The sequence below is a fragment of the Phyllobates terribilis genome, unplaced genomic scaffold, assembly GCF_046119375.1.
Source record: "Phyllobates terribilis strain yellow unplaced genomic scaffold, ASM4611937v1 Scaffold_373__1_contigs__length_1865987, whole genome shotgun sequence".
In the NCBI taxonomy this organism is placed as follows: Eukaryota; Metazoa; Chordata; class Amphibia; order Anura; family Dendrobatidae; genus Phyllobates; species Phyllobates terribilis.
The window spans coordinates 1,808,010-1,835,892 of NW_027363133.1; the positions used below are offsets into that span (position 1 = coordinate 1,808,010).

General features: G+C 46.6%; 1 protein-coding gene across 1 annotated transcript; it reads right to left on the reverse strand.

The window, feature by feature from the left end:
• LOC141223158 (cytochrome P450 26C1-like) lies at positions 1 to 27,633 on the reverse strand. The gene is made up of 7 exons (XM_073666781.1): positions 27,529 to 27,633; positions 26,552 to 26,969; positions 25,330 to 25,554; positions 24,248 to 24,523; positions 21,531 to 21,686; positions 6,574 to 7,149; positions 1 to 3,605 (listed from the first exon to the last, which is right to left on the reverse strand). The coding sequence occupies exons 2-7, from the start codon at positions 26,756 to 26,758 to the stop codon at positions 3,234 to 3,236; spliced, it is 1,812 nt and encodes a 603-aa protein (XP_073522882.1). The 5' UTR covers positions 26,759 to 26,969; positions 27,529 to 27,633; the 3' UTR covers positions 1 to 3,233.
• Between the last annotated feature and the right edge of the window lie 250 nt (positions 27,634 to 27,883).

Genomic DNA, 27,883 nt, shown 5'->3' on the forward strand with positions numbered 1-27,883 from the left:
TTTTTTTTTGCAAAAGTTTCATCCAATTGGGGAAAATGATCTGACCATACTATCTATGGGCAGCTTAAGACAGACATCATTATGACAGCACCAAGACCATATATTTCCTGACACATAACATTGGAATGAATGATTGTTGTTCGTAGGTAGTTCTGAACATTAATGACGTCATCATATATACAATATAAAATTATAACCACTGATATTGCTGAAGGTACAAGAACAGGCCAGGAATAAGACATTTTGGTGCCATGCAGGTCATCTAATACCATCAAAATACTCATGCCAATCATATACTACATTTTCAAACTAATCTTTACATAATATATATATATTATATATATATGTAATAAATATTTCATGTGATGCCATCATGGGAACCACTGGATTTGTACAGCTGGTATACAAAATAGTATTCACATACACAAGTAGTAGAGTATATGTGCATGCAATAAGCCCCTAATCAGCAAGCACATTGGTTATTTACAATAGGAGGAAAAATTCAGTGTAGAAGTAATTTGGTGATTTTTTTTTTATTACCCTAATTTCCTAATATCATGGTATTAGCCCCTTTGGTGGTGGGAGCTAATAAATACTCTTGCGGCCATTGGTGTACATAGAAGAGAGAGAACCCAAGAGAAAAGATCAAAATTGGCGTCCCTGTTACGGTGCCAGTTTTTGCCACAGGACTGTGGTTTATTTGCCCCTCCACACGCTTCACCGGAGTTCCCACACACGCTGACTTTATCGGACCAGTTACTTCCGCAAATTGCAGACCGGACTGGCTAAGCATGCTCATCCGCGTAGCAGATGGGAGCCGAAGCTGCCTGCTATTTACATGCACTAGTCCGCTGTGTAAATCAGACCAAACTAGAGCATACTTTTACTTTTGAACCAGACCTGAGGTCCATGTGAGAAATAGACAATTTGCTGTTGCACATGTGCAACATCGGACCAGGTGCCGTACATGTTGTGTCCATTTTTTTACACCGCACTCAGACCAAAAATACGTTCATGTGAACGAACGCTTGCCATGATTAGTTGGCCGCCTATAGTATAGTAAAAAATGCAGTTCCTCTCGAGGTGGGAGTCTAGCACAGATTTACATCACCCAAGAGCAAAGGGAATAGGATCAACTAGGCTGGTCACTCTCTTTCAAAAAGTAACACAATGTCTGTATATACGGCATGTACACCCTTGCATAAAAGATGACCCAGGTAATGGCACCATAAGAGGTTACTGGTTTTCTTCAATTTCTTAAGGCCTCCGTTTACATGAAATTGCTAACAGGTAAGCACTCCTTTGGCTGTTGAATGACTACCCCCCCCCCCCCCACTCTATACAGATAAGCCGAAAAGTTATGTTTTCAAAGGGGGGAGCAGCTTATCTCATAAATACTTATTTCTCCTAAATAACAATTATTTCCCTCAACATCATCTGTCGGGGGCCCTCATATCCTCATATACACTATACCGTCTGCTGATCCCTTCAATATCGTTGGTTTCGGCCAACTTTAGTCTGTGTATAGGGGCCTTTAATATTCTCTTATTGCTTCACTGAATAGTCACCTACACTCTAAAATCTAATAATTATCGGTTCCTGTTAACGATAAACTGAATTATAATTCTTCGTCTGCATAATCGTTACTTCTGCTAGTCAACTGGCTATAGACCTTAGATGGTTGGAGGACCACTAACGTATCTGATGGCAGATTTCTGAGATTTTCCCTATGCCTTATCAAATTAAGAACTCATTCAGACCAGCGTATTTTTGCTCTGTGTGCTGTCCGTGTGCAATGGACAACACAATGACCAATATTAACTTATGCACAACTTCAATATGGACCACCAGCATCATACACTAGTCTGGTTTTAGAGAACAGTGCATAAAAAAGCAGGCAGCTCCTGCACCCGTCCAAGATGCCAACTGCGGACAAGGCTGGCCCTATTTGTACAGCTGCCATCTGAACCAGGCCTAAGGCCAAATTCAGACATCCGTATGGTCCGTGTATGAACCATTAGCAGGGCCTCGCCACGGGTCCCCTGAGCCGGGGGTCTCCTGAGTCACACTTGACATATTCCTATGAGTCAGAAGTTCAGGTCAGGAAACATGTATGGACCATGTTGCACAAACGTCTGAATTTGGCTTAAGACTGAGTATAGGCTGGAAAAAAAATCAAGCATGGCTTTTCAATAGATTTTGTGTAAGGACTTGGCATTGAGAGGAAAGGGATGTGACAAACAATAACTGACTGACAGGTAAAGCCGACTAAGTGTTGCCTAATAAATTCCATGGTCACTGTAAGGCAATTTAAATTATTTTAGACTTAATTTATTGATCCAAGTCATGCCTAATCCAGTACTTGTTAGAGGAACAGCCTCCATCCTTGATAAACAGCGCCACTCATGGTCATGTCTGGTATTGCAGTTTAGTCCCATTCAAGTAAACAGGACTGAGATGTAACAACAGGCACAGATCATGGACAACGTGGGAGACATTTGTGGAAGAAAGCAGACACAGTTGTCTAATCTGATCCCCGTTAGATATTTTAGCCCCAAAGATTGACTGGTCCAAGAATCAAGTGCTATATTTTAAGCCTATGGCCTCTTCTGACAACCATCATTGATCTAGAATGTCTAACATGTTGGAAATTGTATCAGTTGAGAGAAGGATCAGACCTCTAGAATGTTTGGCATCACCAATAGAACTATCTGCTCTATGAATCGGGAAATGGTTCATTAAGTGTAGATGTGGTGATCTATCTCCATCCATATCGGAACCAAAATTTACCAATATGATATCTACCAGATCTTCAAGCAAATGTTCCAGGTCTGTTCTCTCATCAGTTGGGTTGAGAATACCACCAATACGGTGGATTTTTTTTTAGATATTTCTAAGGCAAACTTTTTACATTTCAGACAGGACTTTTACAAGATCAGTGCAGGTGGTGAATCACTAAACACCTAGATGGCATTTTGTATGATGATACCTCTTTTAGATTTCAAGCCAAAATATACAGAACTCAAATGTCAGAAATGCGTTTCTTCTTTTTACAGTTTGGCGTCACCCACATCTGTTTTAATGACTAATTACATATAAATATTACATTATAAATAATAAAATCTTTTTCACCTACATTACAGATAGTACAGACCCCCTGCCGGGAATCCAGAAGGAAATAATTTAGGATAAGTGTTAGGAGCACTGCTGGTTGTTCGGGAATGGTGGAGAGATCATACGTTCTCAGATATTGTGTCATTGTCTCTAGAAGTTAAAAATCGGAAGCAGAGCTGCAGTCCATCCACAGGGTGCACGATGGGGACAGTTTGCATTTTTGGGAAACTTGGTGTAGCTAATTCCCATTTGGCAGTGCCCACAAGCTCAATAGTGAGAATTTTCAATATGATTTGTGCCAGTTCTTTGCCAATACAGCTACGAACGCCACCTCCGAAAGGGATATAATTAAATCTGCTGGCTTTTCCTTCATCTCTTTCTGTACGGAACCGCTCTGGGTCAAAAGAGTCAGCGTTCTGATAAATGGCTGCGGTTTCATGAGTATCTCGTATACTGTACATGACGCTCCAACCTTTCGGGATTTGGTAACCCTGTAACATAAAACATGAAAAAAAAAATGTGATAATGAATAAGAACTAAAAAAAAATGCAAAAGTTACATAAAATAACACAATAGGAACAGTGTAACAAATGTATGAGTACATTTTTCATACAATCACTAGCAGTGTCTTTGGCTGATAGGAATCCAGAGTTCTCTTTTTTACCAAAAGGGGGCGATGAAAGAACATCCTTGTGACAAAGATATTCCTTGACATTCATTGAAGGATTCCAAGACCTGAGGTTAGTCTCAGTATGGCTGGATGACTCCTGGATGTGTTGCTGTATGTTTAGCAATTCCCAAAGAAATATGGATTGCATATGGTATGATATAGGGGGAGGGGTAGACTAAGGAATGGGACATATATTTAGGGTTTTTATCACTCACTGTTTCAAGATTGCCCCCTAATTGCAGCATATCATTTATTAAAGGGGTTGTCTCAAGTTCAGATCTGGATAAAATTATTAAGTGCTGGTAAAAACAAGTAACCTACCCCTTATTAAAATCCCCTCCATTCTCAAGAACAGAGGGATTTAAAATTTTAGAGTTTACAATCAATGATCTCTGTTACCGGCCACCATGCAGTTTCAGTGTTCGGTTACCTAGTCAAGGAGTGCGGCGTGAGCATGCTCTACACTTTACAGCCTGCTCGCGCCTCTCTGAATTAGGCCAAGTCGCTGGATTCCATCATGCGGCAGAGACAAAATTGAATCCCCTAGCAGCTTGGGAGAGCGCTGTTTAGACCACGGTGCAACGAGTGAACTGTCAATCTTCATGAGAGCACCGCCCCCAGCATAGCAAGAAGTGGACTGTCGGGCAGCACTGCACTTATGAAGCTTCATCTTGAGGACACCACTTTAATTCTTTAGAACTTACTTGTGTTACTCAACGGCCCCCAATACACTATAGAACAAATTCGTCCAGACCCACCAATTTTGACAGGTATAAGGTCTTCCAGACTCTTCCCTGACAAATGATGTTGAAGTAGAAAAGGATTTCATGGGAAATAAGTCTCCTCCAAAGGAATCTGCCAGTAGCTTATTCCACTCTCCCCACTGAAAACACATATATGCTCATCCAATATATGTGGGGTGGGTGGGATGACTTATTGATGTGTATAGCCAGCTTATCACCTATCCACAGATAATTATATGATCTAGTTAGAATATGACCATCCTGACGATATGCCAACCTCTTCCAATAGGATTGTTGATAACCTTTAAATTGTTGGGGATTTGAATGCGGAGACCCCCACTTATCGCAAAAACGGGGGGACTTTCATCTGAATGTGATCACATATGTGCACTGCCATGCTATTCATTTTCTATGGGAATGGCGGAGATGGCACAGTGCTGTACTTGGCTATCTCCAGCTGTCCCACATGGAATAAATGACATGGCTGTGTGCATACTCAGCCTCTGCTCTATTTAAAGTGGACCTTTCACTGGATTTTTTAAAATAACCTGAGTACATCTTCTGAATTCCTGCTGCTCCACTGATTCCGGAACAGTTTTTCTTTTTCTTCTGTACCATTCCTTACCAAAGTTATACCCCCTGGAAATAATGGTGCAAAATTTCCCTTCCAACTGAGGTTCTATGATACACACCCATAAGTTAAAGGGAAAGTTTGAGGTCTAAGGGGTAGCGTTTCTCCTTATGGAGAGTGACACACCAGCTCTGGCACGTCAAGGTAAGGAGGCTTATTTGCCATGCAATGCTCCTCTGGGAAATTTAATATGCAAATTGCCTCTTCAGAGAAAAAGAGGACTTGTACTGTATAGTGCCACTTATTTGAAGTAGCAATCCTACAAGTCACAATCAACAAGTCACAAGGGAAAGTTTGCACCATTATTTCAAGGGGGCATAACTTTGGAACCAAAGGACACAGAAGGAGAAGAAAAACTGTTCCAGAATCAGTGGAGCGGCACCAATTGGAGGAGGTACTCAAGTATAAGGCCGGCTGCAAACAAACATGTGAAAAATTGTACGAGTTTCATCCAGAAGACTCGGACGATTTTCATCCGATTGTGATCTGAGTGTCATCCATGTGTCAGTTTTTTTTTACTTCCATGCGATGTCCATGTCCGATCCTTTTTCATACATCTACATTAAAAAAAATGTACATGATCAAATACAGTTTTCTAGGTTTATAACGGAATTGTATCTGTAAAAATCGGATGCCACTCGGATGTTCTGTGTGGTATTTGATTTATTTATTTTTTTTACGCACCCATAGACTTGAATAGGTAAACCTCATCTGAGACTCAGAAGAAAGTAGTTCATGTGGAGATTTTTTTTCTCTCACGGACAGTTGAACTGAGAGAAAAATCGTCAACCTTATTGAATAACATTGGTCGTTATACTGTCCGTGTGGTATCCTATCAAAAATCAGACAACACGCCTATGAGTTATACTTATCTGCATGAGCCCTAATTTTACAAAAAAATCCAATGAAAGGAAAGAGGGTACAAACACTCCTGTCCTTGCAATCACTGGATCTCTGCAGATGGATCCCCAACAATCTGGTAGCTATCACCTGTCAAGTTGGAAGAGGTTGACATATATCGTTCAAGGTCTGCAGAAGGGCATATTCCATCCAGTTTTTGCACTGTCCATGTAAGCCACTTCTCAATCTTTACATTAAAACCCATGATATATTGTGACGTTCGATGATCCGCTCTAATATTGGTTATACTTTGATACCATCTATGAGAAACCTCAAGATTTTTCAAAGAGTTAATACTATCAATACACTTGAAGTCCAGCTCATAGGTCATCATCTTACTTATTTATATAGCACCAGCCCTGCTCTCAAATAACCATACATTGAGCCATGCTTCCTGAATATCCATTTCATACAAACATGCTGCATACAATAAGGTACTGAACATGCCCATAGAGAACCAACTTGTACTCCATTTCCCTGGAGACTTTCCCCGCAAAGTAAAAGTTCATACTCACATCCAGTTCAAAGGTTTGCAGAGCCGTCCTGTATCCTCCAGAGACTGGTGGGAGCAGTCTTAGAACTTCCTTCACTACACAATCCAAATATTGAAGCCCCTTCAGTTTCTGTAAACTCAGGTTCAGGTGACAACGACATTGACATGTGGAGCCCTCAAATTCTTCAAGAAACTTGGTGGAACCCAACTGGTCAGGCGAGTCCTGCCGGCACAGTCCGTTATTGCACTGGTGCTCCCATGAGATGCCATCCCGGGTTCTGCTCCTTAAAATCTGTTCTCTTTCATTTCTATCTGCTAAGATGAGTTTTGTCTGCTCCCATATCTGTTTCACATGTCCTTCTGAACCCAGCAGGACAGATGAATGGCAGCCGGCGGTCACGCACTGCTCCTCGTCACCATTATTATTTGGACTGTCTGAAGAATGGAGACACTGGCATTGCTTGATTAACCCATGTGATGTCAGTTCTTGTCTGAGCGTGTGTATAGAAGACGGGTGTTTGAGTAAGAGAAGTATGAGCGACGTGCTGGCACTAGCCGTGGTGAAGAAGGCAGCGAACATAAGCTCAATGGCGGATTCCTAAGAAGACATAACAACGAAACATAATGCACCAATATAATAATGGTGACAGCCTGGGCTAGAAGATGTAATTTGCACTAAAAAAACTGCCTTTCATGACTTGCACTATATATACAGTATATCTATAATTTAACGGGAGATGAGTGTCTCTGTCAGAAGCCTTTATAGACTGCGCAAGTGCGACACGCCTTCGCAGTCTGGCTCCAGACAGAAGCACGCATGGAGCCATTACAGATAAGAGGAGTGTGTATGGCGCCGGAGATCGTGGTATGTGTAGACACTGAACGCATACCACGATCTCCGGCGCCATATTTACATACTTACCTGACCGGGAGGACTCTTCGCCCGGAGACCGGGGCAGGAGTGAAGGCGTCGGAATCGGCGCATGCGCATATCGCTATACAGCGCCATTTTACTGTCTTCAGCAAAATGGCGCCGGACAGCGCGGTATGGGCACCAGCCTCCGGCAGAATAGGACACCGCAGAGCTGGAGCACAGGGAAGAAAGGTGAGTATAAGTGTTTATTTTTTTGTATGTGTGCAACGTGAAAGGGATGAGGGGTGCCATACATACCAGGATTGGGTGGGTGAGGGGGCCACACATACTAGGATTGGGGGATGAGGGGTACCATACATACCAGGATTGGGGGATGAGAGGTACCATGCATACCAGGATTGTGGGGTGAGGGGACCATGCATACCAGGATGAGGAATGGGGTGCCATGCATACCAGGATTGGGGGATGAGGGGTACCATGCATACCAGGATTGGGGGGTGAGGGGGCCATGCATACCAGGATTGAGGGGTGAGGGGATCATACATACCAGGATTGGGGGTGAGGGGACCATGCATACCAGGATTGGGGGGTGAGGGGACCATGCATACCAGGATTGGGAGGTGAGGGGACCATGCATACCAGGATTGGGGGGGTGAGGGGGACCATGCATACCAGGATTGGAGGGTGGGGGGACCATGCATACCAGGATTGGAGGGTGAGGGGACCATGCATACCAGGATTGGAGGGTGAGGGGTGCCACACATACCAGGATTGGGGCGTGAGGGGACCATGCATACTAGGATTGGGGGGTGAGGAGTGCCACACATACCAGGATTGGGGGGTGAGGGGACCACACATACCAGGACTGGGGGGTGAGGGGACCACACATACCAGGATTGGGGGGGTGAGAGGACCATACATACCAGGATCGGGGGTCACGGGACCATGCATATCAGGATTGGGGGTGAGGGGACCATGCATACCAAGATTGGGGGGTGAGGGGTGCCACACATACCAGGATTGGGGGGTGAGGGGACCACACATACCAGGATTGGGGGGTGAGGGGACCACGTATACCAGGATTGGGGGGTGAGGGGATCATGCATACCAGGATTGGGGGGTGAGGGGATCATGCATACCAGGATTGGGGGGTGAGGAGACCATGCATACCAGGATTGGGGGGTGAGGGGACCATGCATACCAGGAGGGGGGTGAGGGTACCATGCATACCAGGATTGGGGCGTGAGGGGACCATGAATACCAGGATTGGGGCGTGAGGGGTGCCATGCATACCAGAATAGGGATGACGGGTACCATACATACCAGGATAGGGATGCGGGGTGCCATGCATACCAGGATGAGGGGTGCCATGCATACCGGGATAAGGATGAGGGAGCCATACATACCAGGATTGGGGATGAGGAGTGCCATGCATACCAGGATGAGGGACTGGGTGCCATGCATACCACATTTCTGGGATGAGGAGGCCATACATACCAGAATTGGGATGAGGGGTGCCATGTATACCAGGATGAGGGGTACCATACATACCAGAATAGGGATGAGGGGTAAGGATAGGAATGCTTGGTACCATGCATACCAGGATGAGGGATGGGGTGCCATGCATATCAGGATTGGGGGATGAGGGGTGCCATGCATACCAGGATAGGGATGAGGGGTGCCATGCATACCAGGATAGGATAGGGGGACAGGATGGGGGCAGCACATACCAGCATGGGAGACCATATACCAATAAAAATGCTCGCCACCTGGGCGTAGAACAGGTTCAATAGCTAGTAATATATATTTTTTAGACCCTTTTTATGACTTGTGCGACTAGGTGGCATAATCTCGCTGGAATAGGGTGTGGTTTAACATGCGACAAAAATGTGCCAGGAATTGTGGAGCCCAATAATACTAATATTAGATTATGTAAACTTAAAGAGGTATTCCCATCTCCAAGATCCTATCCCAATATGTAGTAGGTGTAACATTAATAATATTAGCAAATACCTCCAATTAGAAATGTAGTATAGTTTTTCTAATTCCCCATGTCTCTTTTCTCATGTGCAGGGCATTGCAGGACCTTAGGTATCCATGGTTACGACCACTAACAACTAGCTAACTGTCACTATATCAGTGGTCGTAACCATGTATGCCTAAGGTCCTGCAATGCCCTGCACATGGGGTAAGAGACATAGGGAATCAGAAAAAACTATACTACATTTCTAATTGGAGGTATTTGCTAATAATATTATTATTACACCTACTACATATTGGGATCAGATCTTGTGGATGGGACTACCAATTTAAGTTCAGATTCATCACTGTCTTTGAGTCTTTTGTCCGGAGTAAAAATGGTCCTAATAGTGATTCTTACTTTGTTTCATCTGGGCTTTATTTTTCTCGGTTGACAATATGGGCCTGGTTTTCCTTATTGAAATGTTTTACTCATTTGAGATTTTTCAAAAAATGTCACAACAATTTTGCTCAATTGTATTCCAGTAACCTGGTGGAGTATCAAACGAATTAATTTATTTATTTTGTGCAGTTGAAGGCTTATGTGATATTTTAAAGGCCGTGCGACTTTTTACTTTAAAAGGGCACAAAGAAGGTAAAAGACAAAAAAAAAGAAAAAACACAGCATCTTTCAAATGTCATCAACCCGATTGTGCCATTTTTGTGAATTTGCTAGAAAAACAGCAACTCAGACAAAAAAGAAAAGTCACTTAAAAAACCCTGTAAATGATGAATTGGGGCATTAGACTAGAAGGTCTTAAAATTTACATAAATTTATCAAACCGCATAAACCACTATGATATTTTAGGACTGTGTAGTCTACGTTTGCACTGTCTGAGAATTAGACCGCTTTGATAAATATGCCTTAATTTGGAATAATTCTTGCATATGACCTCAAGGTGCTTATTGCACCCATGCTGTGACGCCACCGTGTATGTTCTTGGTTTGTGACCACACTTTGTGCAGTATATCAGTCTAGTGATATACAATGATCAGGATTAATTTACTGTGACATCACTGACTGCATCATCACTGTACTGTCTGTGATATCACTGTGACATCAATCCTGTCCTGTTGGTTGACTGTTTGGTCATTATCCCTGCTCTGTGACATCACTGTGTGTCTTATCCCTGCTGTGTGACATCACTGTGTGTCCTATCCCTGCTGTGTGACATCACTGTGTGTCCTATCCCTGCTCTGTGACATCACTGTGTACTATCCCTGCTCTGTGACATCACTGTGTGTCCTATCCCTGCTCTGTGACATCACTGTGACCTATCACTGCTCTGTGACATCACTGTGTCTTATCCCTGCTCTGTGACATCACTGTGTCTTATCCCTGCTCTGTGACATCACTGTCCGTCTTATCCCTGCTCTGTGACATCACTGTCCATCTTATCCCTGCTCTGTGACATCACTGTATCTTATCCCTGCTCTGTGACATCACTGTGACCTATCCCTGCTCTGTGACATCACTGTGTCTTATCCCTGCTCTGTGACATCACTGTGTCTTATCCCTGCTCTGTGACATCACTGTGACCTATCCCTGCTCTGTGACATCACTGTGTCTTATCCCTGCTCTGTGACATCACTGTGTCTTATCACTGCTCTGTGACATCACTGTGTGTCCTATCCCTGCTGTGTGACATCACTGTGTGTCCTATCCCTGCTCTGTGACATCACTGTGTACTATCCCTGCTCTGTGACATCACTGTGTGTCCTATCCCTGCTCTGTGACATCACTGTGACCTATCACTGCTCTGTGACATCACTGTGTCTTATCCCTGCTCTGTGACATCACTGTGTCTTATCCCTGCTCTGTGACATCACTGTCCGTCTTATCCCTGCTCTGTGACATCACTGTCCATCTTATCCCTGCTCTGTGACATCACTGTATCTTATCCCTGCTCTGTGACATCACTGTGACCTATCCCTGCTCTATGACATCACTGTGTCTTATCCCTGCTCTGTGACATCACTGTGACCTATCCCTGCTCTGTGACATCACTGTGTCTTATCCCTGCTCTGTGACATCACTGTGTCTTATCACTGCTCTGTGACATCACTGTGTGTCCTATCCCTGCTCTGTGACATCACTGTGACCTATCACTGCTCTGTGACATCACTGTGTCTTATCCCTGCTCTGTGACATCACTGTGTCTTATCACTGCTCTGTGACATCACTATGTGTCCTATCCCTGCTCTGTGACATCACTGTGACCTATCCCTGCTCTGTGACATCACTGTGTCTTATCCCTGCTCTGTGACATCACTGTGTCTTATCACTGCTCTGTGACATCACTGTCTTATCACTGCTCTGTGACATCACTGTCCGTCTTATCCCTGCTCTGTGACATCACTGTGTCTTATCCCTGCACTGTGACATCACTGTCCGTCTTATCCCTGCTCTGTGACATCACAGTGGCTTATCCCTGCTCTGTGACATCACAGTGGCTTATCCCTGCTCTGTGATATCACTGTCCGTCTTATCCCTGCTCTGTGACATCACTGTATCTTATCCCTGCTCTGTGATATCACTGTGTCTTATCCCTGCTCTGTGATATCACTGTGTCTTATCCCTGCTCTGTGATATCACTGTGTCTTATCCCTCCTCTGTGATATCACTGTGTCTTATCCCTCCTCTGTGATATCACTGTGTCTTATTCCTGCTCTGTGACATTATAACTGTCCGTCTTATCCCTGCTCTGTGACATCACTGTGTCTTATCCCTGCTCTGTGACATCACTGTGCGTCTTATCCCTGCTCTGTGATAACACTGTCCATCTTATCCCTGCTCTGTGACATCACTGTGCGTCTTATCCCTGCTCTGTGATAACACTGTCCATCTTATCCCTGCTCTGTGACATCACTGTGCGTCTTATCCCTGCTCTGTGATAACACTGTCCATCTTATCACTGCTCTGTGACATCACTGTGTCTTATCCCTGCTCTGTGACATCACTGTGCGTCTTATCCCTGCTCTGTGATAACACTGTCCATCTTATCCCTGCTCTGTGACATCACTGTGCGTCTTATCCCTGCTCTGTGATAACACTGTCCATCTTATCACTGCTCTGTGACATCGCTGTGCGTCTTATCCCTGCTTTGTGACATCGCTGTGCGTCTTATCCCTGCTCTGTGACATCGCTGTGCGTCTTATCCCTGCTTTGTGACATCGCTGTGCGTCTCATCACTGCTCTGTGACATCGCTGTGCGTCTTATCCCTGCTCTGTGACATCGCTGTGCGTCTTATCCCTGCTCTGTGACATCGCTGTGCGTCTTATCCCTGCTCTGTGACATCGCTGTGCGTCTTATCCCTGCTCTGTGACATCGCTGTGCGTCTTATCACTGCTCTGTGACATCGCTGTGCGTCTTATCCCTGCTCTGTGACATCGCTGTGCGTCTTATCCCTGCTCTGTGACATCACTGTGCGTCTTATCACTGCTCTGTGACATCACTGTGCGTCTTATCACTGCTCTGTGACATCGCTGTCCGTCTTATCCCTGCTCTGTGACATCACTGTGCGTCTTATCCCTGCTCTGTGACATCGCTGTGCGTCTTATCCCTGCTCTGTGACATCGCTGTGCGTCTTATCCCTGCTCTGTGACATCACTGTGCGTCTTATCCCTGCTCTGTGACATCGCTGTGCGTCTCATCCCTGCTTTGTGACATCGCTGTGCGTCTTATCCCTGCTCTGTGACATCACTGTGCGTCTTATCACTGCTCTGTGACATCGCTGTCCGTCTTATCCCTGCTCTGTGACATCACTGTGCGTCTTATCCCTGCTCTGTGACATCACTGTGCGTCTTATCCCTGCTCTGTGACATCGCTGTGCGTCTTATCCCTGCTCTGTGACATCGCTGTGCGTCTTATCCCTGCTCTGTGACATCGCTGTGCGTCTTATCCCTGCTCTGTGACATCGCTGTGCGTCTTATCACTGCTCTGTGACATCGCTGTGCGTCTTATCCCTGCTCTGTGACATCGCTGTGCGTCTTATCCCTGCTCTGTGACATCGCTGTGCGTCTTATCCCTGCTCTGTGACATCACTGTGCGTCTTATCACTGCTCTGTGACATCGCTGTGCGTCTTATCACTGCTCTGTGACATCGCTGTGCGTCTTATCCCTGCTCTGTGACATCGCTGTGCGTCTTATCCCTGCTCTGTGACATCACTGTGCGTCTTATCACTGCTCTGTGACATCACTGTGCGTCTTATCACTGCTCTGTGACATCGCTGTCCGTCTTATCCCTGCTCTGTGACATCACTGTGCGTCTTATCCCTGCTCTGTGACATCACTGTGCGTCTTATCCCTGCTCTGTGACATCGCTGTGCGTCTTATCCCTGCTCTGTGACATCACTGTGCGTCTTATCCCTGCTCTGTGACATCGCTGTGCGTCTCATCCCTGCTTTGTGACATCGCTGTGCGTCTTATCCCTGCTCTGTGACATCACTGTGCGTCTTATCACTGCTCTGTGACATCGCTGTCCGTCTTATCCCTGCTCTGTGACATCACTGTGCGTCTTATCCCTGCTCTGTGACATCACTGTGCGTCTTATCCCTGCTCTGTGACATCGCTGTGCGTCTTATCCCTGCTCTGTGACATCACTGTGCGTCTTATCCCTGCTCTGTGACATCGCTGTGCGTCTTATCCCTGCTCTGTGACATCGCTGTGCGTCTTATCACTGCTCTGTGACATCGCTGTGCGTCTTATCCCTGCTCTGTGACATCGCTGTGCGTCTTATCACTGCTCTGTGACATCGCTGTGCGTCTTATCACTGCTCTGTGACATCGCTGTGCATCTTATCACTGCTCTGTGACATCACTGTGCGTCTTATCACTGCTCTGTGACATCGCTGTGCGTCTTATCCCTGCTCTGTGACATCGCTGTGCGTCTTATCACTGCTCTGCATGTGTTCTCTATGAGAAAGCAGTCAGGAGACATGTCTGGTGGCGCCTGACTTTCCAGAGAACAAAGCGATTGACAGTCTGAAACGAGACCTGCCCAATGGACATCTCCCCTGATGGTCAGTTGGCTGCCCCCCCATATTAGACCCTTGATATTGGTGGGTTTGGACGTCATTAGTCTGATGTGTATGGCAGGCTTAAAGCTGTTCTTTCGGCCTTAGGCAACCAAAGATTTCCCTGCTCATTGATAGGAGATGAGATCTATAAAATGCATGTACTTGTGACGCGCCCCCTGGGCCAGTGTTGTTGGGGATACCCGGAGCCGGATCAGATGGGGGTTGTAGTCTCCGAGTGGCTGTGACCCGGTCCGTGCCCAGGGTGTCAAGCTCAGTGTGTGGCAGTCCTTATGATGTTACTAGATGTTCTTTTGTGTCGACTACGCCACCCGTTGAATTGCGGTCAATACGGCCGCCGCTGCAGCAGGGTCCGCTGAGGCTGGTGATGTATGTGCAGCTTAGGTAGTATAACCCCCAACGGGAGGGGTATAGCCTCAGGGGGTCAGTTGCAGAGGATGGGGGTTGTGGTGGTGCAGCGGGGATGGAAATGAGACTCAGAGTCGGGCTGTGCAGTTCAGGGTTTGTTTACTTACTGCAGTTGTTCTGGTCACTCCGGCCTTAAGTGACCACCCGAGCCGTGCTGCGTCCACCAGGTCCTGGACTCGGCCAACCCCCAGGTGATTCTGGAGCATGGTCCTGAGCTCCCTTTCTGTCCTGTCCTCTTCTCTGGCCTTCCCCACCAGGGATCCACCTATGTCCGGCTCCCTCGGGCCTCTTGGTGGTAAACCCTTGTCTCTGGGTTCCCTGACCCTATTCGTGGTCTGCCTTCCGGGTGGATTTAGTGGGTGATCGTGGCAGATCAGTCCTGCCCACGACCTCCGGTTCCTGGCTAAGGTGTGCTGTAGCCTCTGCCAGCTTGGGATCCGGTACCCTGTTGCCAACTCTTCACCCTCTGGTCTAATTTGGGCTCTTGGAGTTCCTTCTTTCTCCCCCTCTGGGTCTTTCTTTCTCCTCTCTCACTCTTGGCCTTGGAGCTGCTCTTCTCCTCTGCTCTGCTTCCTCTGCACAAAGACTGACAGACTGACCCTGATCTAAGATGGTGCCCACCTTATATACTCCCTCTATGTGTGAGCTCAGGTGACCAGCACCCAATGAGCTCCTAACTTTACCCAGGCTGCTCCCCCTATCTGCCCCTACACTACTGGGATGTTCCACCCCCCCCCTCCCACTCCAGCCAAGGACAGACTCGGTCGTACCTGCACATTATTAAGTGGGAGTACCATTGGTCTGTCCTCCGGAAATGGGATGTGTGTAGTGCATGCAGCTAACTGAGCTCAGTTCCACACTCCATCCTTACCCGGGAGTGGAATATCACACCTCTGGCTTGAGGTGTAATACCCCTGTAGCAGCCGAATCCTCAGGGTGCTACATTCCCCCCTGGTAAATCACAGCACGTCCTCGGGCTGTAAGATATAAACATCCACAAACATACAATTTTTTTTTTCATAAACATAAACATATAAAACATATAAAACATCATATATTATCAGCATAAACTTTTCATATAAACATTCTTGTTTCTGGTTCCTCCGGTCACGGTGCAACTTGTGACCGGGTAAAGTGCTACAGTCTCTTGAAGAAAACAGTTCCCTATAAAACCGGTAGGGGGCGCTTTAGGAAGCGCAACTATATACAAGGGAATATGGCCGCTCTCAGTCCTCGGCCAGGTATTAGGGAGGATTGACCGCTCTCAGTCCTCGGTCAGTGGGAATAGGGACACACGGGGTTAACAGTTCACTCTTGGCTGGTCCCAACGGGGACTATATTTTAACTAGCAGCAGTAACAGTTCTTATACCCTGACTGGTAACTTTATACAGTCTCTTCACTACCGTACTCAACGACGGCGTCCTCCTGCTCTTTCTTGTTGGTTGGTTTCAGTTTCAGACCCGTCCGGGTCCTCTTGCTCCTCCTCACACCGCAGCTCCTCCTCCGTCAGGCGATGCACATGGAGGGCGTAGGGTCCTTTGGCACACTTGTGCCGGGTGAAGGTGACCTCGTCCCCTACATACAGGTCACGACCTCTGTGTCCCTCCGGCAGATGGCTTTCTACGTCTCTGCGGGTTACAAAGACGTCGCCGGGGGTCTGATGGTCTCTGATAAAGCCCCATCCGTGCTGCATATTGAATTTTATCACAGTCCCGGTGGCACGGGGACCATGAGCTGCACGGGGTTTCCTCCTGGTCCGGCTCTTCTGCTCCGCGCTCCTTATCTGCATTTGCTGTTCCCGGACCCGCCTCTCTCTCCGCTCCCTCTCGAAGACCTCGAGCTGCTGCCGGCAGCACTCTGCACGCTCCGCTGCGGCCGCCCGAGTCTCCTGAGTGAACCCCATGAGGTCTTCTCCGGTGGGGTCCCACTCGAACTGGATCTCCTCCAGTGGGGGCGAGGTCCTCCTTGCGGGCTTCGGAACCGGAATCAGGGGTTCATCTAGGGGTCTCTCTTTCCGGAGTCGGGGATGGTGAAACTCCGGTGGCCATATGAAGGGCTGCCCATCCGGGCACGTATGCTGGGCGAACAGGTCCTCACCCAGGTGCGGTACTTTAGGTGTTATGGGCGCTGTGGTGGTAGCGGCGCCCGGGTTGACCAGGCCTTGCGACCAGGCTTGGGGCACGCTAAAGGAAAAGGGCACCGTAAGAACGGCGGCGCCCGTGGTTACTCGGCCCTGCGACCAGGCTGGTGGCTCCTCGGAGGTAGGGGGCGCTGTTGGAATAGCGGCGCCCGGGGGTACTAGGCCTTGCGACCAGGCCGGTGGTATTTCCTGCTTGGCCACGCTCGAGGTCGAGGCGTGTGACGTCACAGGGGTCGCGGCCGCGGTTTCCGGTTGAGGCCTAGTCGGCGGCGGTGACGATGCAGCGACGGGCACGGCAGGGGGAATTTCGGGCTCTGCGACGGGGAGCTGGGGCAGGCACGCGGTTTCCCGGCTCGGGGTAGAGACGTCCCCTTTACCTGCCTCCGTCCGTTCAGCTCCCTTCTCGGCGCCGTCTCCTGCCTTCATTCCTCCTGCGCCATCCTCAGAGGCGGTCTGTCTCCTCGTCTCGGGCGGCGTGCTCCGCTGACGGATTTCGGTCTGCTGGGCCATCTCTCGGCTCCACTCCGCCAACGTCTCTCGCTGTACCCGGGCCATCCTCCGTGCGAGGCCCTCCAGCGCGGTCTGTGCACACTCCCGGTCTCGGGGGAGCTGTGCTAGGATCTCCAGCAGGCCTTCTGGAGTGGCGACCTGCAACAGGCTCCTGACCACTGGGTCGGTGCTGCCTGACTCTCCCTCCAGACGTCTTGTCTCCGGGTGCGCTCTCTCCAAACTGCTCCAGGCGACACCCATCTTTGTTCTCTTCTTCTGTCTCCGCCCACATCGAGGGTGGTCCCGGGGCAACTTTGTGATTGTCAGTTCCAGGGGCAGTTCTCTCACGCTGATGGACACTTCCAGCATCACAGTCTCTGTTGGTGGGCGCGGTTTCCGCTTTTGGCGCCATTCTTCGACCTGGCCCACGATGGGAGGTGGCCTTTTGCCACCCTCTGGCACGCCCATAATGGCGTCCGCTCCCCCAAGGCGGGAAATCTTCGGAAATGGCGGGAATCGTCTCCCAGTGGCGGGAAACTCCATGGATGGCGGGAAAAAGCTGCAAATGGCGGACAACCGGCGGGAAACGACCTGTGATGGGGTCCGTTGGCGGGGACCCTCCGGAACCGGCAGGAGACTTCTTTTTAAGGTAAATGCGAACTTTTCTTCAGGCACGCAGTACCCGGTTGTTGCGGGCACGTGATCCTGCCGACTACGCCAAAGTTGACGCGCCCCCTGGGCCAGTGTTGTTGGGGATACCCGGAGCCGGATCAGATGGGGGTTGTAGTCTCCGAGTGGCTGTGACCCGGTCCGTGCCCAGGGTGTCAAGCTCAGTGTGTGGCAGTCCTTATGATGTTACTAGATGTTCTTTTGTGTCGACTACGCCACCCGTTGAATTGCGGTCAATACGGCCGCCGCTGCAGCAGGGTCCGCTGAGGCTGGTGATGTATGTGCAGCTTAGGTAGTATAACCCCCAACGGGAGGGGTATAGCCTCAGGGGGTCAGTTGCAGAGGATGGGGGTTGTGGTGGTGCAGCGGGAATGGAAATGAGACTCAGAGTCGGGCTGTGCAGTTCAGGGTTTGTTTACTTACTGCAGTTGTTCTGGTCACTCCGGCCTTAAGTGACCACCCGAGCCGTGCTGCGTCCACCAGGTCCTGGACTCGGCCAACCCCCAGGTGATTCTGGAGCGTGGTCCTGAGCTCCCTTTCTGTCCTGTCCTCTTCTCTGGCCTTCCCCACCAGGGATCCACCTATGTCCGGCTCCCTCGGGCCTCTTGGTGGTAAACCCTTGTCTCTGGGTTCCCTGACCCTATTCGTGGTCTGCCTTCCGGGTGGATTTAGTGGGTGATCGTGGCAGATCAGTCCTGCCCACGACCTCCGGTTCCTGGCTAAGGTGTGCTGTAGCCTCTGCCAGCTTGGGATCCGGTACCCTGTTGCCAACTCTTCACCCTCTGGTCTAATTTGGGCTCTTGGAGTTCCTTCTTTCTCCCCCTCTGGGTCTTTCTTTCTCCTCTCTCATTCTTGGCCTTGGAGCTGCTCTTCTCCTCTGCTCTGCTTCCTCTGCACAAAGACTGACAGACTGACCCTGATCTAAGATGGTGCCCACCTTATATACTCCCTCTATGTGTGAGCTCAGGTGACCAGCACCCAATGAGCTCCTAACTTTACCCAGGCTGCTCCCCCTATCTGCCCCTACACTACTGGGATGTTCCACCCCCCCCTCCCACTCCAGCCAAGGACAGACTCGGTCGTACCTGCACATTATTAAGTGGGAGTACCATTGGTCTGTCCTCCGGAAATGGGATGTGTGTAGTGCATGCAGCTAACTGAGCTCAGTTCCACACTCCATCCTTACCCGGGAGTGGAATATCACACCTCTGGCTTGAGGTGTAATACCCCTGTAGCAGCCGAATCCTCAGGGTGCTACACTTGTAAGGGCTCATTCACACATCAGACGTGTGATCAGCCCCATAGAACATGATAAGTACGAGTTCTACCGGAGAAAAACACGGACAGAACTGGTAGATGAAAAACTGCAGTGTGAATGAGCGCTTAATCTGATGTGTCTGTTGTGGGATCGGCAGGATCCCGGGGACGAGTCCGATAATGGAGCAGTAATATAGTAAAAGCTGCTGTCTCTCTATATAAGGTTCTTCCAATACTCAGCAGGCCGAGTCCTTCGCTTCTATGGGAGGGGGTCGCTGGATCTCTGCTGGGCTGAAAGCCCTTATAAAACCGAGGTGGCAGGAACTATAAAGACTGTAAATGTCCTGACTCCGACATCTGCACATATAATTTATACATGTAAATGTTGCCTGCATGTATTTTAAGCTTTTCTACTGCACCTGTTATTTACTCCTCCAAAGAAATTTTAAGAAACGTGTTTTACATATTTTTAAGACTCTATACCTATAAATATAAAAGAGATACAGGAGCGTAGATGTGGGGGTATCTGTGTCCCGGGTGCCGGGTGTGAATTAGGGGGGTAGCGAGATGCCGTTCTGCATTGCACATGGTAAATGTTTGAATTAAAAAAAAGTATTTAAAAATGTAATTATAGGACGGGGGGAAACAAGAGGAATATTGGCTCCAGGTGAAGGGAATCCACACCTCGGACTAGAATGTTATTGTAGGTTTTAGGTGCCGGACCTGTACCTTGGGATTGGCACTACTACGAGCGGTGTTGGGGATGTAGGAGCTGCTCAAGCGGCTCCTTGTTCCCTTACACCATACGTGTCAAACTCTGGCCCGCAGGGTGGTTAGATTTCGACCACGACACCAGAACCACCACCTCCATTATTCTGTATGGAGGACTATGTGGGGCCATTATTCTGTATGCAGGACTATGTGAGGCCCATTATTCTGTATGGAGGACTATGTGAGGCCCATTATTCTGTATGGAGGACTATGTGAGGCCCATTATTCTGTATGGAGGACTATATGGACCCATTATTCTGTATGGAGGACTATGTGGTGCCCATTATTCTGTATGGAGCACTATGTGGGGCCCATTATTCTGTATGGAGGACTATGTGGGGCCCATTATTCTGTATGGAGGACTATGTGGCCCCATTATTCTGTATGGAGGACTATGTGAGGCCCATTATTCTGTATGGAGGACTATGTGAGGCCCATTATTCTGTATGGAGGACTATGTGGGGCCCATTATTCTGTATGGAGGACTATGTGGGGCCCATTATACTGTATGGAGGGCTATGTGAGGCCCATTATTCTGTATGGAGGACTATGTGGGGCCCATTATACTGTATGAAGGGCTATGTGGGGCCATTATACTGTATGGAGGGCTATGTAAGGCCCATTATCCTGTATGGGGGACTATGTGGGGCCCATTATTCTGTATGGAGGACTATGTGGGGCCCATTATACTGTATGGAGGGCTATGTGGGGCCATTATACTGTATGGAGGGCTATGTAAGGCCCATTATCCTGTATGGAGGACTATGTGGGGCCCATTATTCTGTATGGAGAACTATGTGGGGCCCATTATTCTGTATGGAGGACTATGTGGGGCCCATTATTCTGTATGGAGGACTATGTGGGGCCCATTATTCTGTATGGAGGGCTAAGTGAGGCCCATTATTCTGTATGAAGGACTATGTGGGGCCCATTATACTGTATGGAGGACTATGTGGGGCCCATTATACTGTATGGAGGACTATGTGGGGCCCATTATTCTGTATGGAGGGCTAAGTGAGGCCCATTATTCTGTATGGAGGACTATGTGGGGCCCATTATTCTGTATGGATGACTATATGGGGCCATTATTCTGTATGGAGGACTATGTGGGGCCCATTATTCTGTATGGAGGACTATGTGGGCCCATCATACTGCATGCTGGTTGGCCCACAACTTTGTCTAAGTTTTTCATTTTGGCCCTCTGTGTGTTTGAGTTTGACATCCCTGACTAATGGCATATTTTTATGTAAGTGTTGGATTATTTTACACATAATAATGACACAGCTTTATCACGCGGTATTGGGATTGCTGTACCTTTAGCTCCTGCATGTTCAGCTCTTTGCCGTCCTCCTTGGCGCTGTCTATCAAGTAGTCCAGAGCATCTTCACATACTTCAGGATCTCTCCGTGAGATTTTATCTCTAATAGCATCTTCCATGTATTGGTGCAAAGTATCCCGTGCTTTTATACCCTGTGGAAACACACAACCTGTTAGCACTTAACAAAGACAATATACGTGTATATTTCTAAGCAACTCCGAAGGGTCAGGAATTCTCATGTCCTGACCATCTGAATGGAGGTGTTTGGAACTGCTATCTTCTGCAGTGGGCTGCATGTTAGCTGCCGATATTGATATGGCACATGATCGGTAGGCATCGTGCACCCGTCTAATTCATTATAGGACAGGTGGATATTATCTGCTGGCTGTGTATTAGACCCAGCAGGTATGTACAGGCGCCAAATGCATTAGCTCTGATCACTTTCCAATGCAGATGTGTGCAGTGCTGGAAAAAAATTAAAATTCTGCAAAGAAATTCTACTTAAAGAGACTCTGTCAGGAGATTTTTGCTACCTCATCTCAGAGCAGCCTGATGTAGGCAAAGAGACCATGAATCCAATGATGTATCACTTAGATTACTGAGTGCAGATGTTCTGATACAATCAGAGCTTTTAGATTTAAAATGAAGCAGAGCTGAGAAAGCTAACCCCGCCCACACCACAGCTAACCCCGCCCATGCCAGGCTCTGTATGTAAAAAGTCCATAGACAGTAAGCTGCTTAGTTGCCGGACTAGCCTGGCAATGCTAATCTCTTAGTGATTAATCCTTCACAGTTAGTAAACTGCAGCAAGCACTCCGAAAAGAGGCACATCCCTGAACTCTGTGTTTCAGCCTCTACCTCATGCTGTCTTCAGATTACACAGCAAAAACCTGCTGACAGATTCCCTTTAAGGTCCCTAAGAGGAGCTACAGGACGTTCATTTTCCTGCGTTTGCTCTCCGTTGCTATCCAAAGCACTGCGATTCATTCATAAGACAGGAGTACATTATGGCTCTACCGATGCAATTCCTTAATGGTGGTATCCACTACTTGGACAACCCATTCTTAAACGCTGTATTCACCTGTTTCAAATAATAATAAAAAAAATTGACGGATTCGGCTAGGGCCGCTGATCTCCCGACGGCAAGTGTGAAGGGAGGACCGGGGAGCGGCGCCGCCTAGGCTATCGCCGGTCATCTCCCGGCTGCATCGCCGCTGACCTCCGTGCAGCAGATGAGCCGCTAACGGCCGCCATCTTGTTCTGAAATCCCGCATCACTGATTGGCCGCGGCCGGACCAATCAGCGACGCAGGATTTCCTGGACGGACAGACAGACGGGATAAGCCGATTATATAGTCTATGGTGCTGTTCACATATCTGTGTTTTTGTTTTTTTCGCACATGGATCAAAGTCACCCATAAAAATCACGTACAGCACACAAATCACAAATGCCATCCGTGTCCTGTCCGAGTTTAACATTGTAACATTGTAATGGGTAGGGGAAACATTGCAAATTTTTTAATTTTTTTTAATTTTTTAAATTTTTTATTATAAATAAAACATGAGAAAATCACTGATGGCAAAAACTGACACACTGATGAAATCTGATCTTGCATACGGTTGTGTCTTTTTTTTTTTTTTTTCATGCATGAAAAAAAACAAAAAACAAACATCTGCATGAGGCCTCAGTCTAGACACCGGTCCAGATGCGATGGACTGTAGAAATTTACAGTATAATACAAGTGGATGGGAGATTCAGAACCCTATTCACATGTGCTGGAAAACTTCTGCTTCAAATGTGTAGCAAAATCTGCATGTATTGCATGTGTATTTTGCAGTGGAAATGCAAATTTTTCACTGTGGAATTTACCCCCTTTACAACGCAAAGAGTGAAATCCATGGAAAAAAAAACCCTGCAACGCTGTTAGTACATGCGGATTTTGTTGCAGTGTGAAGGTAAAATCCGCAAGGAAAATGATCCGTTCATACACAGCAGAGTTGTCACAGATATTTCTAGGATGATTGCAATTTATTTTTTTGGGATTTAGAAAAGCTTGCTGCTTCTGTTCATTGAAAAGATCCCCGGATGGGTCAGAAATAGCAGGGAATCATTAAGACCCTGCTCTGAAGAGTCCCTGGAGCTGCTCATTGTCTTGCACTCAGCTGGACAGTTAGCTGTAAGACAATGTTTTCAGTCTTCTGTGTTTTCACCCTCACCGCTGATCTTGCTGAACAATTACATAACATGCCTGTTTGCTAAATGAGCAGCTGTAGGACAGCACTAAAACAGCCTACTCCGCACACTCGAATTACTATGGGGCACACGGCCTGCCCCATTCAGCATATGATTTATAGACCCTGATCCAGGCTTCTTGCTCTGTTTATGTCCATAAATTATTTTTGTTCAATATAGGGGGGTCGGTCATTATGTATGGTCCATTCATGGTGCATCACTGGCTTGTGGCGAGGTGACATTTATTGCAGTTCATGTTGAGAGGTGGCAGCCCCAGAGGTCCTCAGAGGAAGCTATAGAGCTCGAATCATATAGGTCTTGCCTTCACTGCATATCTATTCCCAGGAGATGCTTTTTGCAGAGCCAAAGTTTATAGAACCAGGATGTAAAATCATGACCTAACCAGAAAACATGGCACCGAATGAATCAGAAACTGGAAGGAGTGTCGCACATGAACTGGATGTGCATAATCAGTACATACCTTGCGAAGACCACTGAAAGGGATGTCCAGAGGGAGAGAGAAGAGATTCTCCATCAGTTGCTCAAAGACTCGGGCAAGCTCCTTAAACTGCTTCTCCCCCAGGCTTAGTCCCAGCAAGATGCGAGCAGCAATCCGGAAAGTAAGAGCTTTGGCAGACGAGAACATGGAGATGGAGCCAGACTCCCTACACCAACCATGCAATTCCCAACTCACAGCCTCCTGGATACGAGGGATGTAGCTTTCCAGCGCCGTGTGGCTGAAAACCTTGGCCATAATCTAAAGGCAAGAAAAGGTGTCCATTAAAGGAACATCCTATAATTATTCCTATAGGAAATACTTCTATTGAAAGTCTATCCAGACATTGGGGTTTATGGATAAATCATGTGTAGACTAGGGATGAGCAGACCCGTGGATGTTCGGGTTCAACAGAACTTTTGTCCAAAGTTTGGTTCGGGAACCAGAACTCTACCCGAACCCCATAGAAGTCAATGGGGACCCAAAATCTGGCTGCTGTAAAATGGTCGTACTAAGGGATCTCTCTCTCTGTCCAGTGCGAACCCTGAACTTTACAGTTCGGGTTCGCTCATCTCTAATGTAGACAAAAAATGGCACAGGTATGTTGGAAACCAAGGAACAATTATATAAAACTACCAACTAAGATGAGCTAAACTTTACTAAGTACATGCAACATCTACATGCATGTGACGAGGGCACCGCAACTTGTAAAAATGCAATTCTACAATGGCTCAGAACAGTGTTTTCCCAACTCTGGTCCTCAAGAGCCACCAACAGATCATGTTTTCAGGATTTCCTTAGTATTGCCAAGGTGATAATTCCATCACTTGTGCAATAATGCTAAGGAAATCCTGCAAACAAGATCTGTTGATGGCTCTTGAGGACCGAAGTTGAGGAACACTGGCTTAGAATAAATTAGATAACAAATGAAGGTCCATTCCCACACACGTAACCACACGGTGTATGAATATCATGATACTGAATACATAAATGATTCCAAATCAGTAGAGATAAGAACACAATTAACCAAAATGTAAACCCATGTAACCATGATGGCTGTTACTCACTTTTCTCTTGTGTCTATGGAGTTCTCCAATGGAATTAACCAGAGTGTTGGATCCCAGGATGATCTGGGTGCTCTGCGGCCACTGTGTACTAACCAGGTGGTGTTCTCCTAACAAGATCTTGCGAACATTTTCTGCTCCGGTCACTCGGATCAATGGTTTCCCCAACAAATGGGTTTTAAAAATGTTCCCATACTTTTCCCTTCTGGAGCTGTGGAAGTTTGAGCCCTGGAATGTCCACAAGAAGTCACAATCAGCAAAGAAATGTAAGGAATCCCTGGCTAATGCTACAATCAGATCATGTGTCCAAACCTTATTATTAATAATATCTGTATCCATCTAATAAGGATATATTCAAATCTGCTACAGTAAATCTGGATTACGAACAATTTGGAACTACAACTTCCAGCATGACACCTAAGCCAAGACACAGACTATTTATTACTTTTTTTTTATTAGGTAAACTATACATTTGAACCTAATATTACAATTACCTGCAGTTCCAAGTTGCATAAAATAACATTTATTTATAAAATCAATAGCTTTAGTAATTATAGAAAAATAAATCCCTGAATAACCTGGCATCTCAATGTCAGTCTTCAGCTATCCAGCAGCTGGAAAAATATTTTGGTACTTGTGGTCCTACCATTTCTGAAAAAAAGTTTTACTTACTTATTAATACTTATTAAGGAATTTTCAGTTAAATGACTTAATTACCCCAGTGAGATAAATTTACATAGTGGGATTCAGTCTACCATTATAAAGCTCTTCTGGTACTTGTAGTCCCATTCAATAAAAAATCCATCTGGTGATAGAGTCATATTAATCTGTTGCTTTCCTACAGTGTGAATGATACATAACTTCTACAAAGTAACACTTGTTCCTATTAATTTTTATAGCTTAGGCTATGGGTGAGTAGTTGTTTTGGGTGAGTAGTTGTTTTGGGTGAGTAGTTTAGAAAAAAAGCAAGTTATCTATTTTACCCAATGGGTGAAGAAAATCTGTAACGTCAAAATCTCACCGCCTTAGATCCCACATAACAGCAAAGGAACAACTACTAAAATAATATTCTATGGACTTCATTAATTTAGGATTTGCTGGCACTTGTAGTTCTACAGACCTATATTTAAACCTACTACATTACGAGAACTTCCTAATTATGGTAACAGAAACCCATAGATTGAAGAGAAATAGAAAAGTATAAATGCATTCTTGTATTTTTTACCTGTACAAGCCAGTGAAGAGTTTCTCCAAAAAATGGCCAGCCCATAGACCCCTTGGGCAGAGGTAAATTGCTGCTCCGATCTCTAGTACTGTGCCATCTCAGGGACCATAGCTGGTGAGATACAACCAGGACTAACACCAGGGACAGGACTGATGTAAAAGCTGCTTCCAGGAATGACATATAATTGAGGTCTGTAGTGAGGAACATCTTGTCTCCAGGAGGTAGGAGGCTTCAGCTTGGTTCTTGCTTCTTATGCAATTAGTGTCACCTCCAACTGTATAAGTGACTACCAGCTCTGGAGAGTCAGCCTCACTCACTGAAAATGCTTTAATTGACACTGGGGAGGCGGGTTACTTTTTTTTTTCTTTCTCTGAGATGTTTAACACTTTGATTAATCCATGAAGATTTCTCCCCAGCTCTTTGAATGAATGCAAGAAGAAACAATTCAGTAAACATGAAGGGGGACCTCATCTATTCAGCCCCAGGAAAAAAAAAAAACTTCCCCAAAAAATGTTCTGTAGGTGATTTAAGATTTCCCCTCCTTCATTTTTTTTTTTTTAAAGGAATTATTTTTAGTCTTGAAAGAAATAAATAGTGAGCACCGGAGCCCCAGCTATGCTGATTATAAGGCTAAAATTGCAGCTTTCACATCTTTATTATATATTTGGCATGCTATGGAAGGTGATATATTTAGATCCCTTACCAAAAGAAAAAAAAAAAAAAAAAAGCTTAGAAAAGAAGATTTATTTCTGAAAGATAAGGGGCATAGCCGCAGGCTACACATCCACATTAATATCCACCCTGCTGCTTCCTTATTCCTGCCTGGAATTTAAGAGGTGATCATCTAAGAAAGGAAGAATTGTAACCACCCAAAAACAAAAACCCCCAAAAAGGGAAGAGATTTATAGCAACACTTCATAAAAGTTTTACTAACAGGTGTTGTACAAAGCTATGAAGATGGGGAAGGAAATACTCACCAGCAGCAGCAGCAGCAGCAGGTCTGTGCAGCAGGAGGAGAAGGACTGATTGATGTCTTGAAGAAGGTCTAGTCTATCACTCCTAAGGAAGGACAGAGCTGAGCCTGCCTCCTGGCCACATTTATATACATATTGGCTTATGATATGTTCCACCTTCAGGGGCTGACTTGCCTTCCTGCATATATAAGTAGCAGGGAACATTGCTAGGATTGGGCACTTTGAAGGAATGTGTAGACATGGCCAGAAGAAAGAGAGAGGGAGAGACCCCTCTGTGGCCATTGTGCCCTGTGTGTAGGTGCCAGCCCCTGCCTGCTGCTGGGGATGATGGCATCCTTAGATGGGTCACAGATGGAGG

Bases quoted from the DNA above. Each gene is read 5' to 3' on its own strand.
- LOC141223158 (XM_073666781.1), bottom strand. From the start codon at position 26,758: ATGTTCCTCACTACAGACCTCAATTATATGTCATTCCTGGAAGCAGCT. The intron at 25,555-26,551 runs GTAAAAAATACA...TGGACATTCCAG, and splicing joins CTCTTCACTGGCTTGTACAG to GGCTCAAACTTCCACAGCTC. The intron at 24,524-25,329 runs GTGAGTAACAGC...TCTTGCCTTTAG, and splicing joins TCCATAGACACAAGAGAAAA to ATTATGGCCAAGGTTTTCAG.